Source organism: Chiloscyllium plagiosum, unplaced genomic scaffold (genome assembly GCF_037043375.1).
Source record: "Chiloscyllium plagiosum isolate Xiang-an unplaced genomic scaffold, Cpla_swu_hap1 HiC_scaffold_2, whole genome shotgun sequence".
In the NCBI taxonomy this organism is placed as follows: domain Eukaryota; kingdom Metazoa; phylum Chordata; class Chondrichthyes; order Orectolobiformes; family Hemiscylliidae; genus Chiloscyllium; species Chiloscyllium plagiosum.
Genome location: NW_028270140.1, coordinates 163,432,494 through 163,447,790, shown reverse-complemented (window position 1 = coordinate 163,447,790; position 15,297 = coordinate 163,432,494). Strand labels below are relative to the sequence as shown.

Sequence of the window (15,297 nt, the reverse complement as noted above, 5' to 3'; positions counted from 1 at the left end):
TAACTTTTATATGCAATACTCCAACCGATGAAAGCAAGCATGCCGTCTTCCTCCTTTATCACCTTCACCACTTGTGTTTCCACTTTCGGGAGCTATGGGCTTGCACTCCAAGATCCCTCTGTATATCAATGCACCTAAAGGGCCCTGCCATTTTCTGTATACTTTCCTCTTGCATGTGACCTCCCAAAATGCATCTCACACTTGTCTGGATTAAACTCTATCTGCCACTTCTCTGCCCAGCTTTCCAGCTTATCTATACCCTGCTGTATCGTTTGACAACCTTCCTCATTATCCACAACTCCACCAATTTTCATATCATCTGGAAATTTACTAATTAGACCTCGTATATTTCCATCCAAATCATTTATATGTATTACAAACAAGAGGATCCAGCACTGATCCTTGCAGATGGTCACAGACCTCCAGTCAGAAAGACACTCCTATAGAGGGACTGCTCTTCGGATGCTGCCTGACCTGCTGTGCTTTAACCCAGATCTTGTCAAATGCTTTAATAAAAACATACATTTCTCTACCCACAATCATCTTTGCCACTTCCTCAAAAACTCAATCAAGTTCATGAGTCAAGACCACCCTTACACAGCCTGAAGGAACGACCCTTTAAAACTGAGATGAGGAGGAATTTCTTCAGCCAGAGGGTGGGGAATCTGTGGGACACATTGCCACCTAGGACTGTGGAGGACAAAGCATTTAGTGTATTTAAGACAGAGATAGGCTTTTGATTAGTAAGGGGTTCAAGGGTTAAGGGGACAAGGCAAGAGAGTGAGGTTGAGAAACGTATCAGCCATAATTAAATGGGGGAGCAGATGTGATGAGTCAAGTAGCCTGTTCCTGCTCCTAGATCATATTCTTGAATGTGGGAGAAACAAAGAAAAGCTCAGTCTCAACTGGTTGTGCTAAATGGCCTTTTTTGTGCTGTTAATAAATGGTAAAGTTATCAAAAACAGTAACCTCAATGTAAAATAAGCCAATAGACAATAAACATGTGCAGAGTGGACAATGCAGCAGTTTAAATAGAAATTTATATTTGGAGAAAGGCAACACACAAATGTGTGTCCAAAATGTAACGTTATGCAGAAAGGAATAGAGGTAAGCAGACGCACAACTGTTTGTAAGATATAAATCTGTTAATATCAGAAAGCGAGCCCTGCAGAGCTCCCAGTGAAAGGCACACACTTGTTCGTGAAACCTCGGTGCTGACTGCTGGTGAATACTCGGTTTACGATGGGCTCCCGGATGCTGAAGAAGATCTTGGGATCCTCAGGACAGAATATAAGTGACTGGTTGTAGTGATCAGTGACTGCAGGGAGAAAGGACAGGGTAATTTCAGAACGCAATCACATCAAATCAAAACATAATGAAAATAAACACAAACACATCAAATTAAGACTCAAAACCCAACATGGAAATCGAGTACTAGATACTGGCCAAGGCAGTGAAAGATGTGCAGGCACAGAATATAGCAACAGGAGTAGGCAATTTAGCCTGTTATGCCTTCTCCACCACTCAGTTATATCATAGGTGGTCATTTTCTCAATGACACCTTCCTGAAGCCCAGTGATTTCTGTTTTGAACTTGCTCCATGATTAAGTTTCCATGGCCCTCTGGAGTACAGACGGTCAAAGATTCACCATCCTCTCAGTGAAGAGATTCCCCCTTCACCTCAGCCTTTAATCACCTGCCCATTATCCTGAGATTTGGCAGGCACAGCAGAAATTCATCCCAGAAGAAGAAACATTCTAAGGGAAGGATGAAGCAACCGTGTTTGACAAGAGAAGTCAATTACAGCATAAAGTCAAAAGAAAAAGCATACAACGTGGCGAAGATTAGGGGAGACTACAGAGGATTGGGAATCCTTTTTAAAAAAAAGCAATAAGGGGCTGAAGATGAAATACAAAACTATGCTAGCTATTAAGATAAAAAAGAACTCTTGCAAACTTCTTTTAAGATATATAAAAAGGTAAGAGAGAGGCAAGAGTGGACACTGGATCGCTGGGAAATGAGGCGGGGTAAGTAGTAATGGGGAACAAGGAAATGGAGGAGGAACTGAATGGGTACTTTGCATCAGTTTTCATAGCAGAAAACACCAGCAGCATACCAGAACTGCAAGAAAGTCAGGGACAGAGAAGGAGGTGTTGGGGAAGCTAAAAGTCTGAAAAGGTAGATAAATCACCCAGAACAGATGGATTACACCCGACAATTGTGAAAGAGATAGTCGAGGAGATTATGGAGGCATTTGTGGTGATTGTTCAGGAATCATTGGAGTTGGGAAGGTCCTAAAGGACTCCAAAACGGCTGATGTAACATGCCCGTTTAAGATGGAAGGGAGGCAGAAGATGGCAGAATATAGGCCCGTTAGGCTGACCTCAGTTATTAAGATTTTAGAGTCCATTAAGGATTAGAAGTGCATGGCAAAATAGGGCTGAGTCAGCACAGCTTTGTCAAGGGGTGGTCATACCTGACAAATTTGTTAGAATTCTTTGTGAGATAACTAGCAAGTTAGACAAAGGAGAGCAAATGGACATGATCTACTTGGATTTCCAGAAGGTCTTTGACAAGGTGCTGCACAGGAGCCTGCTGAATAAGACAACAGCCCTTGGAGTTAGGGGCAAGGGATTGGTATGGGTAGAGGATTGGCTGACTGGCAGAGGGCAGAGATTGGGGATAAAGATATCTTTTTCAGGATAGCATCTGGTGACTAGTGGAGCTCTGCTGGGGTCAGTGCTGATACCACGATTCACGTCGTACATTAACGATCTGGACGAAGGAACTGAAGGCATTGTTGCTAATTTTGCAGATGACACAAAAATAGATGGATGTACAGTAGTCCTGAGGAAGCAAGGAAGCTGCAGAAACACTTGGACAGGCTAGGAGTGTGGGCAAAGAAGTGGTGATGGATCAAAATGTGGTAATGTGTGAAGTTATGTGCTTTGTTTGGAAGAATAGAGGCATATACTATCTTCTAAATGGCAGAAGGTTTGGAAATCTGAAGTACAAAGGGACTTGGGAGTTCGAGTTCAGGATACTCCTAAGGTTAACATGCAGGTTCAGTTAGCAGTTAGGAAGGCAAATATAATGTTCGCATTCATTTTGAGAGGGTTAGAATACAAGAGCAGAGATGCTGAGGCTGTTATAAGGCTCTGGTCAGACCAGAATATTGAGGGCAGGTTTGGGTCCCACGTGAGGAAGGATGTGCTGGAATTGGAAGGGTCCAGAGGAGGTTTACAGAAGTGATCCTGGAGACGAAAGGCTTGTCACATGAGGAGTGATTGAGGATTCAGGGTCTGTACTTGATGGAGTTTAGAAGGAGGAGGGGCATATCATTGAAAAATATGGAATACTGAGAGAGACCTGGATAGAGTGAAGGTGGAGAAGATACTTTCACCAGCAGGTGATACGAGAACCCAAAGCACAGTCTTGGAGTGCAGGGACAGCCCTTTAGAACCGCGCTGAGGAGGAAGTTCTTTGGGCAGAGGGTGCGGAGTCTGTGGAACTCATTGTCACAGAGGACTGTGGAGGCCAAGTCATTGAGTGTATTTAAGACAGAGGTAGATAGTTTCTTGATTGGAAAGGGTATAAAAAGTTACAGGACAAAGGCAGGAAAATGGAGTTGAGAAATATATCAACTGTGGTTAAATGGTGCAGCAGACTTGATGGGCTGATTGGCCTAATTCTGTTCCTGGATGTTATGATGTTAAGTCCCCTGGCTCAAGTCACCAGCCACAGGAAACATCCCGTCACTCTCTGTCGATATACTCTAGAAGTATTTTACAAGTTTCATAAAGATCATTTCTCATGCTTCAAGAACGTATTCAATTTCTCCATCCCAGGAATTCATCCAGTAAACGTCCCTCTATGCCAAGTATTGCTTCCTAAAGTAAAGGTCCCAGAATTGTGCACAATACTGCATTAAAACATCTTTACTCCTCTACTCAAACCACCTTGCAATGAACTCTAACATACCATTTACCAATTGCTTGTTTCAACTGTTTCCTCCCTTTTAACATGAGAACACACAAAACAGGAGCTGGAGGAGGCCATTCAGTCCCTCGAACTTGCTCTGCTGTTCAATAAAATGACGACTGATCTGTTTGAGTTAACTCAGTAGCTGGACGCCTGGATTGTGATGCAGAATTATGCCAACAGTGTGGGTTCAATTCCCACTCTGAGGTCACCATTAAGGTCTCATCTTCTCAACCTTACCCATCACATGAAGCGTGCTGACCTTCAGATTAAACTACCATCAGTCGTTTTTCTCTCTCTCTAATGGCAGAGCAGCCCACTGGGCCTCGGGGACTATGGCGACTTTATCAATTCTACTCGTTACATCTGCAAAAATCCTCAGAAACACTGCCATACACTTGTCAAATAATTTTCCTTGCAGATATCTATGCTGACTAGTGTTTTTCTATTGCTACTTTAAGTTATCACATCCTTTATAATAGGCTTTAGCATATCCCCACTACCATTTGGCTAACAGATCTGTAAGTCCGCATTTACTCCCTCCCTCTTTTGTTTTTAAATAGCAGGGTTAAATTTGCCACCCTCCAATCTGCCAGGACGAATACACAATCTACACAATTTTGAAACATAGCCACTATTGCTTCCATAGTCAAGATTAGAGTGGTGCTGGAAAAGCACAGCAGGTCAGGCAGCATCCTAGGAGCAGGAAAATCAATGTTTTGGGCAGGAACGTCGATTTTCCTGCTCCTTGGATGCTGCCTGACCGGCCATGCTTTTCCAGCACACTCTAACCTTGACTTTAATCTGTAGCATCTGCAGTACTCACTTTCACCATTACTTCCATAGCCGCCACCTTTTCTACCGTGGAATCAGGACCCTGTCAGATCTGGGGATTCATCAGTGTTCAGTCCCAATAATTTCCCACCACTACTTTCTTCACTAATAAAACTCCAGTGAAATTCCTCCTTCTTAATAAACCCTTACTTCAGCAGCATGTTATAGGAAAAGTTTTGTAAACCAAAAGTAGTTCTCTGGCTGCTTTGTCACTTCCTTGTTCTTTTTAGATTAGATTAGATTAGATTCCCTACAGTGTGGAAACAGGCCCTTCGGCCCAATAAGTCCACACCGACCCATTTCCCTCTAACTAATGCACCTAACACTATAGGTATTTTAGCATGGCCAATTCAGCTGACCGGCACATCTTTGGACTGTGGGAGGAAATCCACGCAGACGCAGGGAGAACGTGCAAACTCCACACAGTCACTCGAGGCTGGAATTGAACCTGGGTCCCTGGTGCTGTGAGGCAGCAGTGCTCATCACTGAGCCACTGTGCCACCCTGTTCTTTATTATTAATTCTCTAATTTCAGACTATAAGTGGCCTACACATACTTCTGAAAGCTCCAGGATCTTGAACCAGTCTTCACCTGATAAATGAGCAGCGCTCAGAAAGCTTGTGATTTCAAATAAACTGTTGGACTATAACCTGATGTCATGTGACTTCTGACCTTGACCTAGTGACTGTGAAGGAATGGTGATAGATTTCCAAATCAGGATGGTGAATGACATGGAGGGGAATGGGCAGGGGGTGGTGTTCCTATGTACCTGTTACATTGTTCCTGCTCCACCAAAGTGGTCATGGGTTTGGAAAGGGCTATCAAAGGAGTCTGTGTGAATTTCTGCAGTGCATCTTGTAGGCAGGACACACTGCTGCTACTTCTGAGTGTCGGTGGTCAAAGGTGTGGATGTTTGTGGATACAATGCCAATCAAGCGGCTGCTTCGTCCTGGACGGTGTCAAGCTTCATGAGTGTTGTTGGTGCTGCAACCATCCAGCTAAGTGGGGAGTATCCCATCACACCCCTGACTTGTGCCTTGTAGATGATGGACAGGCTTTGGGGAGACAGTCGGCGAGATATTCGCTGCAGGATTTGAAGCCTCTGACTGCTTTGTGGCCACTGGGTTTATATGGTGAATACGGTTCACTCCTTCATCAGTGGCAGACACCTGGATATTGCCAGCTGGGATTCAGTGATGGCAATGTCATTGAATGTAAAGGGGTGCTGATTAGATTGTCTCTTGTTGGAGATGATCATTGTCTGGCATTTGTGTGTTGCAAATGCTACTTGCCACTTGTCAGCCAAATCCTAGATATTTCTCGTTGCATTTGAACATGGACTGTTTTAGTACCTGAGGAGTTCAGATTGGTGAACATTGCATAATCCATACGCAAACATCTCACTGCTGACCTTATGATGGAGGGAAGGTCATTGATGAAGCAGCTGAAAATGATTCGAGCCTGAGGGACTCCTGCAGAGATGTCCTGGAACTGAGATGACCGACCCTCCATCAACCACAACCATCTTCCTTTGTGTCAGGTATGACTCTCACCAGCGGAGTGTTTGCCCCCAATTCTCAGATTGCAGTTTTGCCAGGGATCCTTGATGCCACACTCGATCAAATCCAGTCTTGATGTTTAGGGCTGCCCCTCTCACCTCCCCTCTGGAATTCAGCTCTTCTGTCCATGTCTGACCCAAGGCTGGAATGAGGTCAGGAGCTGAGTGACCCTGGGGGATCCGAAACTGGGTGTCACTGAGCAGGTTATTGCTGAGCAGGTGCTGCTTGATAGCCCTGTTACTGACACCGTCCGTCACGTTACTGAGGATCGAGGGGAGACTGATTGGGTGGTAAATGGCATGGTTTGTCCTGTTTTTTATGTACAGGACATACCTGGCAATTTTCCACATTATCGGGAAGCTGCCAGTGTTGTAACTGAACTGGAACAGCTTGGCTCAGGGAGCGACAAGATCTGGAACACACGTCTTCAATACTATTGCCGGAATGTTGTCAGGGCCCATTGCATTTGCAGGATACAATGTCTCCAACCATTTCTTGATATCATGAGGACTGTATCGAATTGGCCAAAGACTGGTATCTGTAATGCCGGGGACCTCTGCAGGAGGTCATAATGGATTAACTACTCGACACTTGTAGTTGAAGATTGTTGCGAATGCTTCAGCTTTATCTTTTGCGCTGATATGTTGGTCTCTTCAGTCATTGAGGATAGGTACATTTATGGATTCTCCCCCTGCAGTGAATTGTTTAGCTGTTGACCACCATTCACGACTAAATGTGGCAGGTCTGTAGACATTAGATCTGACTTGTTAGTTGTGGGATCGCTTAGCTCTATCACTTGCTGCTTATGTTGTTTGGAATACAAGTAGTCCTGTTTGGTAGCTTCACCAGGCTGACACTTCATTTTCAACGTTTATATGATCTCTCCATGTTCTTCCAACCAAAGTGCATCACCTCACATTTCTCTGCATTGTACCTTTGGATATTGATGGTTCGTTTGTTTTAAGGGGGTGGTGTGACAATGCTGTTCCTTTGACAAGGTTATGCTGCCCGTGGTTTTCTTTTTTTTGGGCGTGGGGGTCATAAATACAGAGATTTCAATGTATCTGCTTTGGATGGGTTTTAGGGCCAGTTTGATTATAGCTAACAGATACTGCCTCAGGAAAAAGCTTTCAAGTTTTTAAAAAGAACACTTGTCCAATGAAAGGGAAGTGGCCAGTTCTTTCTCCCAGTTCAGGGTTTAGTTTGGTTTTAGCAGCCAGGCTGTTTTTGAGGCTGTTGGTTACAGAAACAGCTCCATTCTGATCCTCTCTCTCTCTCTCTCACAACTCTCCTGTAAGATACTGTGTCCGATTTTACCTTTTTGCCAAGAGGGTGTTTATGGGGATGTTGCATGTATTTGGAACAGCATCATTAAATTGTGATCGTGTCGAATGAGATTTCAAATAGTTATGTTATTCTAAATTCAGTTTTCGTTTGCTTGTATATAAATAAATTGTTTTCTTTAAAACTGAGTGGATGGGCCAGCTGCATCACTCCTGCAACATCCATTTTTCACCTGCTGACAACAACTAGAAAATTTAGGGTCTACGCTACCTTCTTGAAATGTTTTGAGGGGGGTCTAGCCTAGTTCATAACACTTAGCTGCCATCTATCCACCCACTCCACTAACTTGTTAATATCCTTTTGATCAAAATCAAACACAGAAATGGCTTGTAAAAACTCAGCACCTCTGTCAGCATCCAGAGAGATTTTCTCTTCACGGATTTTGCAAGCCTTGCTAAGATTTTTCCAACTATTTCTGCTTTTCTTTCTGCTGTACAGCATCAGCAGTTCTTTTGGTTTCTTGCTTAATGTCTAACTGAATTGAATTAAATTGAATTGAATTTATTGTCCTGTGTACCGAGGCACAGTGAAAAGTTTTGTCTTGCGAGCAATACAGGCAGATCACAGAGTTAAGTGGCATAGATAGTAAATAAAAGGGAAACAGTGGCAAAAACAAAAACACAGGTTAAGAGTTTGAGAGTCCATTCAGTATTCTAACAACAGTAGGATAGAAACTGTTATGAAACCGGCTGGTGCGTGTGTTCAGGCTTCTGTATCTCCTCTCCAATGGTAGAGGTTGTAGAAAAGCATTGCCAGGGTGGGATGGATCTTTGAGAATGCTGGCGGCCTTTCCTTGACAGTGGGCCTGGTAGATGGATTCTGGAGATGGGAGGTTGGTGTTTGTGATTGTCTGGGCCGAGTTCACCACTCTCTGTAACCATCCTGCTGAAAGTCAATATTGAGTTCCTTGGTTTTGCTGGCATTGAGAGCTAGGTTGTTCTCAGTGCACCATTTTTCCAGGTCTTCCACCTCCTGTCTATAGTCTGTTTCATCACCATCTGAGATTCGACCGACTATGGTGGTGTCACCAGCAAACTTGTAAATGTCATTAGTCTTGTAAATGTCATTAGTCATGGGTATACAGTGAGTACAGTAGGGGGGCTGAGTACATACCCCTGGGGAGCTCCAGTGTTGAGTGTTAGTGAGGATAAAATATTGTCCCCAACCTTCACTGATTGTGGCCTGTGGGTCAGGAAACTGAGGATCCAGTTGCAAAGACTGGGGATAAGTCAGAGTTCACCAAGTTTAATAATCAGTCTCGAGATTTTACACGATCTTTCTCAAGAGTTTATAATTCTCACATTGAAGCAATGATAAGTTTCTTGTCACTCATGAACAAGGACACTCAGCTCCCTTTGGATACTGGCAATTCCCAACTTCTCACTATTTAAGAAATGTTATCACTTTTCTGAAAGCAAAGTGAACAAGTTATTCACTTTATATTCCATCTGCGATGGTCTAATCCATTCACTTCGCCTGTCCACGTGCTCTTGAAGCCTCCTCACAACTTATGTTCCCATCCAGTTTGGTATTATAACAAAATTGGAAATATTACAATTGGCCCCAAATTGTGAACAGTTATGCCCCTAGCACTGATCCTTACAGTACCCCACAATGAACAGCCTGCCATGCAGAGAATGATCCATTTATTCCCATTCTCTGCTTTCTGTCTGCTTACCAATTCTCAATCCAGCATCCTACCAACCCCATGTGATCTACTTTTTTGAAACAAACCTCCCGTGTGGGAACTTATCAAAAGCCTGAAAATCCAAACACACAACATTCACTGGTTCTCTTTTGGCTAAGCTAGAAATAATATGCTGAAAAAATTCCAACCAGCTTGTCAAGCATCATTTCCATTTCATTGCATCCCTATGGTTACAAAGAGGCCATTTCACCCACTGGGTCTGCACCAACCCTCCAAAGAGCATCCACCCAGACTGAGCCCTCTCACCCAATCTCCATAACCCCACATTTCTCACAGCTAATCCACCTAGCCTGCACATAGAATCGTAGAACTCCCTACCATGTGGAAACATGCCATTCGGCCCAACAAGTCCACATCAACTCTCTGAAGAGCATCCCACCCAGACTTACCCTCTACCCTATTCCATAACCCTGCATTTCCCACGGCTAATCCATCTGACCCGCACATCTTTGGACTGTGGGAGGAAACCGGAGCACCCGGAGGAAACCACGCTGACACAGGGAGAACGTGCAAACTCCACACAGACAGACAGTCGCCTGAGGCTGAAATTGAACCTGGGTCCCTTGTACTATGAGGCAACAGTGCTAACCAATGAGCCACCCTGCCACCCTCATTTCATAAATGCACATTAACTCTCCCCAACGCTTACAATCACTTCTAAATGTTAACACATTATTTATAAACAGTTCTAAATTTTTCCCTACCATAGGGGTCATGCTAACAAGTCTGTAAGTTTTCCATTCTGCCTCTTCTTTGCTCCCTTAAAGAGTGGGTTACATTTGCAACCTTCCAGTCCACAAGAACGTTTGCAGAAACTAGTGAACAGCAAATGATAATCAACCTGTTCCCATCTCTGTATTCTCCCACCCCCACCTGTAATGGGTCCAGTTTTGTCCAGGCTACGCCCTTCCCTTTTATACAGTCATAAGAGACATACAACATGGAAACAGACCCTTCATCCATGTCACCCAGGTCTCTTAAACTGATCTAGTCTCAGTTGCCCGTGTTTGGTCCATATCCCTCTAACCTTTCCTATTCATGTACCTGTCTAAATATCTTTTAAGCGCTGTAGCTGTACCCACCTCTATCACTTCCCTCTGACAGTTCATTCCACATACACACCATCCACTGTGTGAAAAGGTTGCCCCTCAAGTCCCTTTCAAATCTTTCTCCCATTATCTGAAACCTATGCCCTCTAGTTTTTTTACTCTATGCCCATAATTTTATAAGCCTGTATAAGGTCAGCACTCAGCCTCTGATGCTCCAGCCTATCCAGCCTATTCTTATAACTCAAACTCTCCTGTCTTGGAAATAGCCTTGACATGTTTTTCTGCACCCTTTCCAGTTTAACAACATCCTTCCTGTAGCAGAGTGACCAGAATAGTATGCAACATCCCACAAGTGGCCTCACCAATGTGAAGGGTGAAGAATAGATTGAGAAACTTGAACAACAATTTTGACAAGGCAGATTGGTGATCAAAACAAACTCCTACCGTAGAGGAGAATCTGGCAAGCAGGATTGAAAATTAGCTTGGTCGCACAAACAAATGATTTTAGACAGATGTCTTACTGATGGAAAAATTGTTTCCGGTAGTTAGGATGGTTAAGATAGCATATAAGATCCTTTCTATTATTAGCCAACGATAGAATACAAGAGTAGCGATGTTAAGTTAGAACTGAATAAATCATTATTCAGCCCCAACTTGAGCAGTGTACGTACTTCTCATCATCTTGAAACAGAAAACATGCAACTGCACAGCAGAGAGGAGACAGGGATTTATGAGGATGTTGCCAGGACAGACCATAAGACGTAGGAGGAGAAATTAGGCCATTCAGCCCATCGGGTCTGCCCTGCCATTCAATCATGGCTGATAAGTTTCTCAACCCCATTCTCCCGCTTTCTCCCTGTCACTCTTGATACTCAAGAACCTATCCATCTCAGTGTTAAATATACTCAGTGACCTGGTCTCCATAGCCTTCTGTGGCAATGAATTCCATAGATTCACCACTCTCTGGCTGAAAAGGTTTCTCCTTATCTGCCCTCAGGTCCCAGTCTCTCCTACCAATAGAAACACCTTCCCAACATCCACACTGTCCAGGCCATTCACTATTCTGTATTTTTTAATTAGATCCACCCTCATTCTTTTAAAAGCCATCGAGTATAGATCCAGCTTCCTCAAACGTTCCTCATATGTTAAGCTTTTCATTCCTGGATCCATCCTCACGAACCTCCTCTGAACACATTCCAGGGTCAGTACATCCTTCCTGAGATATGGGGCCCAAAACTATGCACAATACTCCAAATGTGGTCTGACCAGAGCCTTATAGAACCTCAGACATACATCACTGCTTTTAGATTCAAGTCCTCGCAAAATAAATGCCATTATTGCATTTGCTTTCCTAACTACTGACTCAACCTGCAAGTTTACCTGGATACAATCCTGGACCAGAACTCCCAAGTCTCTTTGTGCTTCAGACTTCTGAATTATCTCTCCATTTAGAAAATAGTCCATGTCTCTCATCTTCCTACTAAAGTGCATGACCTCACACCTTCCCACATTGTACTCCGTCTGCCACTGCTTTGCCCACTCTCCTAACCTGTCCAAATCCTTCTGCAGCCTCCCCACCTCCTCAATACTACCTGTCCCTCTACTTACCTTTGTATCATTTGCAAACTTCACCAGAATGCTCTCAGTTCCTTCAGCTACATCATTAATGTAGAAAGTGGGAAGTTGTGGTCCAACACTGAGCCTTGCAGAACACCACTTGTCACCAGCTGCCATCCCGAGAAGGACCTTTTCATCTCCACTCTCAGTTTTCTGCCAGACAGCCAAGCTTCTATCCATTCCATCACCTTGCTTCTGACACCATGGGCCCTTATCTTACTCAGCAGCCTCCTGTGCAGCACCTTGTCCAAGGCTTTCTTGAAGTCCAGGTAGATAACATCCATTGGCTCTTCTTGGTCTAAAATACTGGGAAGACTGGATGAGCTGGGGTTGCTTTCCTTGCAAGGTGGTTGAGGGGTGTTTTGTGAGTGGTCTGGATAAAGAGGATGGGAAGAGCCTATTTACCTCAGCAGAGGTCAGTGACTGAGGGAAGGGGCACAGACTTATAGCAATCAGTAGAATGGTTAGAACATAAAATATTACAGCACAGAACAGGCCCTTCGGCCCTCAATATTGCAGCAACCTGTGGAACTAATCTGAAGCCCATCTAACCTACACTATTCCATTCTTGCCCATATGTTTATCCGATGACCATTTAAATGCCTTGAGCGTTGGCGAGTCTACTACTGTTGCAGGCAGTGCATTCCACACCCCTAATACTGTGAGTAAAGAAACTACCTCTGACATCTGTACTATATCTATCACCTTCAATTTAAAGCTACGTCCCCTCGTGCTAGCCATCACTATCCAAGGAAAAAGGCTCTCAATATCCACCCTATCTAACCCTCTGATTATCTTATATGTCTCTGTTAAGTCACCTCTCAACCTTCTTCTAACGAAAACAGCCTCAAGTCCCTCAGCCTTTCCTCATGAGACCTTCCCTCCATACCAGACAACATCCTAGTAAATCGCCTCTGCATCTTTTCCAAAGTTTCCACATCCTTCCTATAATGCGGTAACCAGAACTGTATGCAATACTCCAAGTGTGGCCACACCAGTGTTTTGTCCAGCAGCAGCATGACCTCATGGCTCCGAAACTCAATCCCTCTACCAATAAAAGCTAACACACCGTATGTCTTCTTAACAACCCTATCAACTTGGGTGGCAACTTTCAAGGATCTATGTACCTGAGCAGAGAGATCTCTCTGCTCATCTACACTACAAAGAATCTTACCATTAGCCCAGTACTCTGCATTCCTGTTACTTCTTCCAAAGTGAATCACCTCACTTTTCCACATTAAACTCCATTTGCCACCTCTCAGCCCAGCCCTGCAGCTTATCTATGTCTCTCTGTAACCTACAACATTCTTTGTCATTATCCACAACTCTAACAACCTTAGTGTCATCCACAAATTTACTAACCCATCCTTCTACGCTCTCATCCAGATCATTTAGATAAATGACAAACAGCAGTGGACCCAAAACAGATCCTTGCGGTACACCACTAGTAACTGAACTCCAGGATAAACATTTCCCATCAACCACCACCCTGTGTCTTCTTTCAACTAGCCAATTTCTGATCCAAACCGCTACATCACCCTCAATCTCACACCTCTGTATTTTGTGCAACAGCATACCGTGGGGAACCTTATCAAATACCCTACTTTACCCTCATCCACCTGTTTGGTCACCATCTCAAATAACTCAATAAAGGTTTGTGAGGCACAACCTCCCCTTCACAAAACCGTGTTGACTCTCCCTAATCAACTTATTCCTTTCTAGATGATTATAAATCCTATCTCCTTTAATCCTTTCTAACACTTTTCCCACAATCAAGGTAAGACTCACTGGTCTATAATTACCAGGATGGTCTCTCCTCCCCTTCTTGAACAAGGGGACAACATTGGCTATCCTCCAGTCTTCTGGCACTATTCCTGTAGACAATGACAACATAAAGATCAAAGCCGTAGGCTCAGCAATCTCCTCCCTGGCTTCCCAGAGAATCCCAGGATAAATCCCATCCAACCCAGGAGACTTAATTATTTTTACACTTTCCAGAATTGCTAACACCTCCCTCTTGTGCACCTCAATCCCATCTAGTCTAGTACCATATACCTCAATATTCTCCTCAACCAAATTGTCTTTTTCTAGTGTGAATACTGATGAAAAGTACTCTTTTAGCGCTGCCCCTAATTTCCTCTGATTCCACGCACAATTTCCCACTACAATCCTTGATTGGCCCTAATCTTACTCTTGAAGAGAGATTCAACTTCCTTAGTAAACCACAGCTCCCTCGCTCGACTACTTCCTCCCTGCCTAACAGGTACATACTTATCAAGGACACACAGTAGCTGGTCCTTGAATAATCTCCACATTTCGATTGTGCCCATTCCCTGCAGTTTCCTGCCCCATCCTAAATCTTGGCTTATTGCATTATAATTGCCTTTCCCCCAGCTATAACACTTGCCCTATACCTATACCTTTCCAGGGCTTATGCCCGAAACGTCGATTCTCCTGTTCCCTGGATGCTGCCTGACCTGCTGCACTTCTCCAGCAACACATTTTCAGCTCTGATCTCCAGCATCTGCAGACCTCACTTTCTCCTCATCATTAAAGTAAACACAACTGAATCGTGGTCACTATCATCAAAGTGCTCACCCACCTACAAATCTAACACCTGACCGGGTTCATTACCCAGTATCAAATCCAATGTGGCCTTGTCCCTTGTTGGCCTGTCAGGAAACCCTCCTGCACACATTGGACAAAAACTGACCCATCTCAAGTACTCGAACTATGGTATTCCTAGTCAATATTGGAAAGTTAAAATTCCCCATAACTACCCTGTTACTCCCACTCCTATCCTAAACCATCTTTGCTATCCTTTCCTCTACATCTCTGGAACTATTCGGAGACCTATAGAAAACTCCAAACAGGGTGACCTCCTTTCCTGTTTCTAACCTCAGCCCATACTACCTCAGTAGACGAGTCCTCAAATGCCCTTTCTGCAACTGTACTACTGTCCTTGACTAACACTGCCACACCACCTCTTTTCTTACCATTTTCTCTGTTCTTCAATCCTGGAAGGTGCAATAAGCATTCCTGTCCCTATTCTATCCACATCTCTGAAATGGCCACAACACTAAACCATGCTGCAAGTTCACCTACCTTATTCCAGATGCTCCTGGTGCTGAAGTAGACACTCTTCAAACCAAGTTCTTGCCTGCGGATGTCTTCTTGCGATCTTGAAATCTCAGTTCTGACTTCA

General features: G+C 43.9%; 1 protein-coding gene across 7 annotated transcripts in view; it reads right to left on the bottom strand.

The window, feature by feature from the left end:
* nadk2 (NAD kinase 2, mitochondrial) overlaps positions 1–15,297 on the bottom strand; it is a 65,521-nt gene that overhangs the window by 2,557 nt on the left and 47,667 nt on the right. For 4 of the 7 annotated variants that reach the window (XM_043702941.2, XM_043702946.2, XM_043702968.2 and 1 more), the window contains one exon: positions 12,116–12,465. The exons of 1 other annotated variant lie outside the window; for it this stretch is intronic. In XM_043702941.2, the coding sequence (XP_043558876.2) occupies positions 12,131–12,465 (335 nt within the window). In that variant the 3' untranslated portion in view covers positions 12,116–12,130. Of the gene's footprint in view, positions 1–1,194; positions 1,319–12,115; positions 12,466–15,297 lie in introns of those variants that run through there. 2 more of the 7 variants (XM_043702954.2, XM_043702962.2) reach the window with 1 other exon arrangement.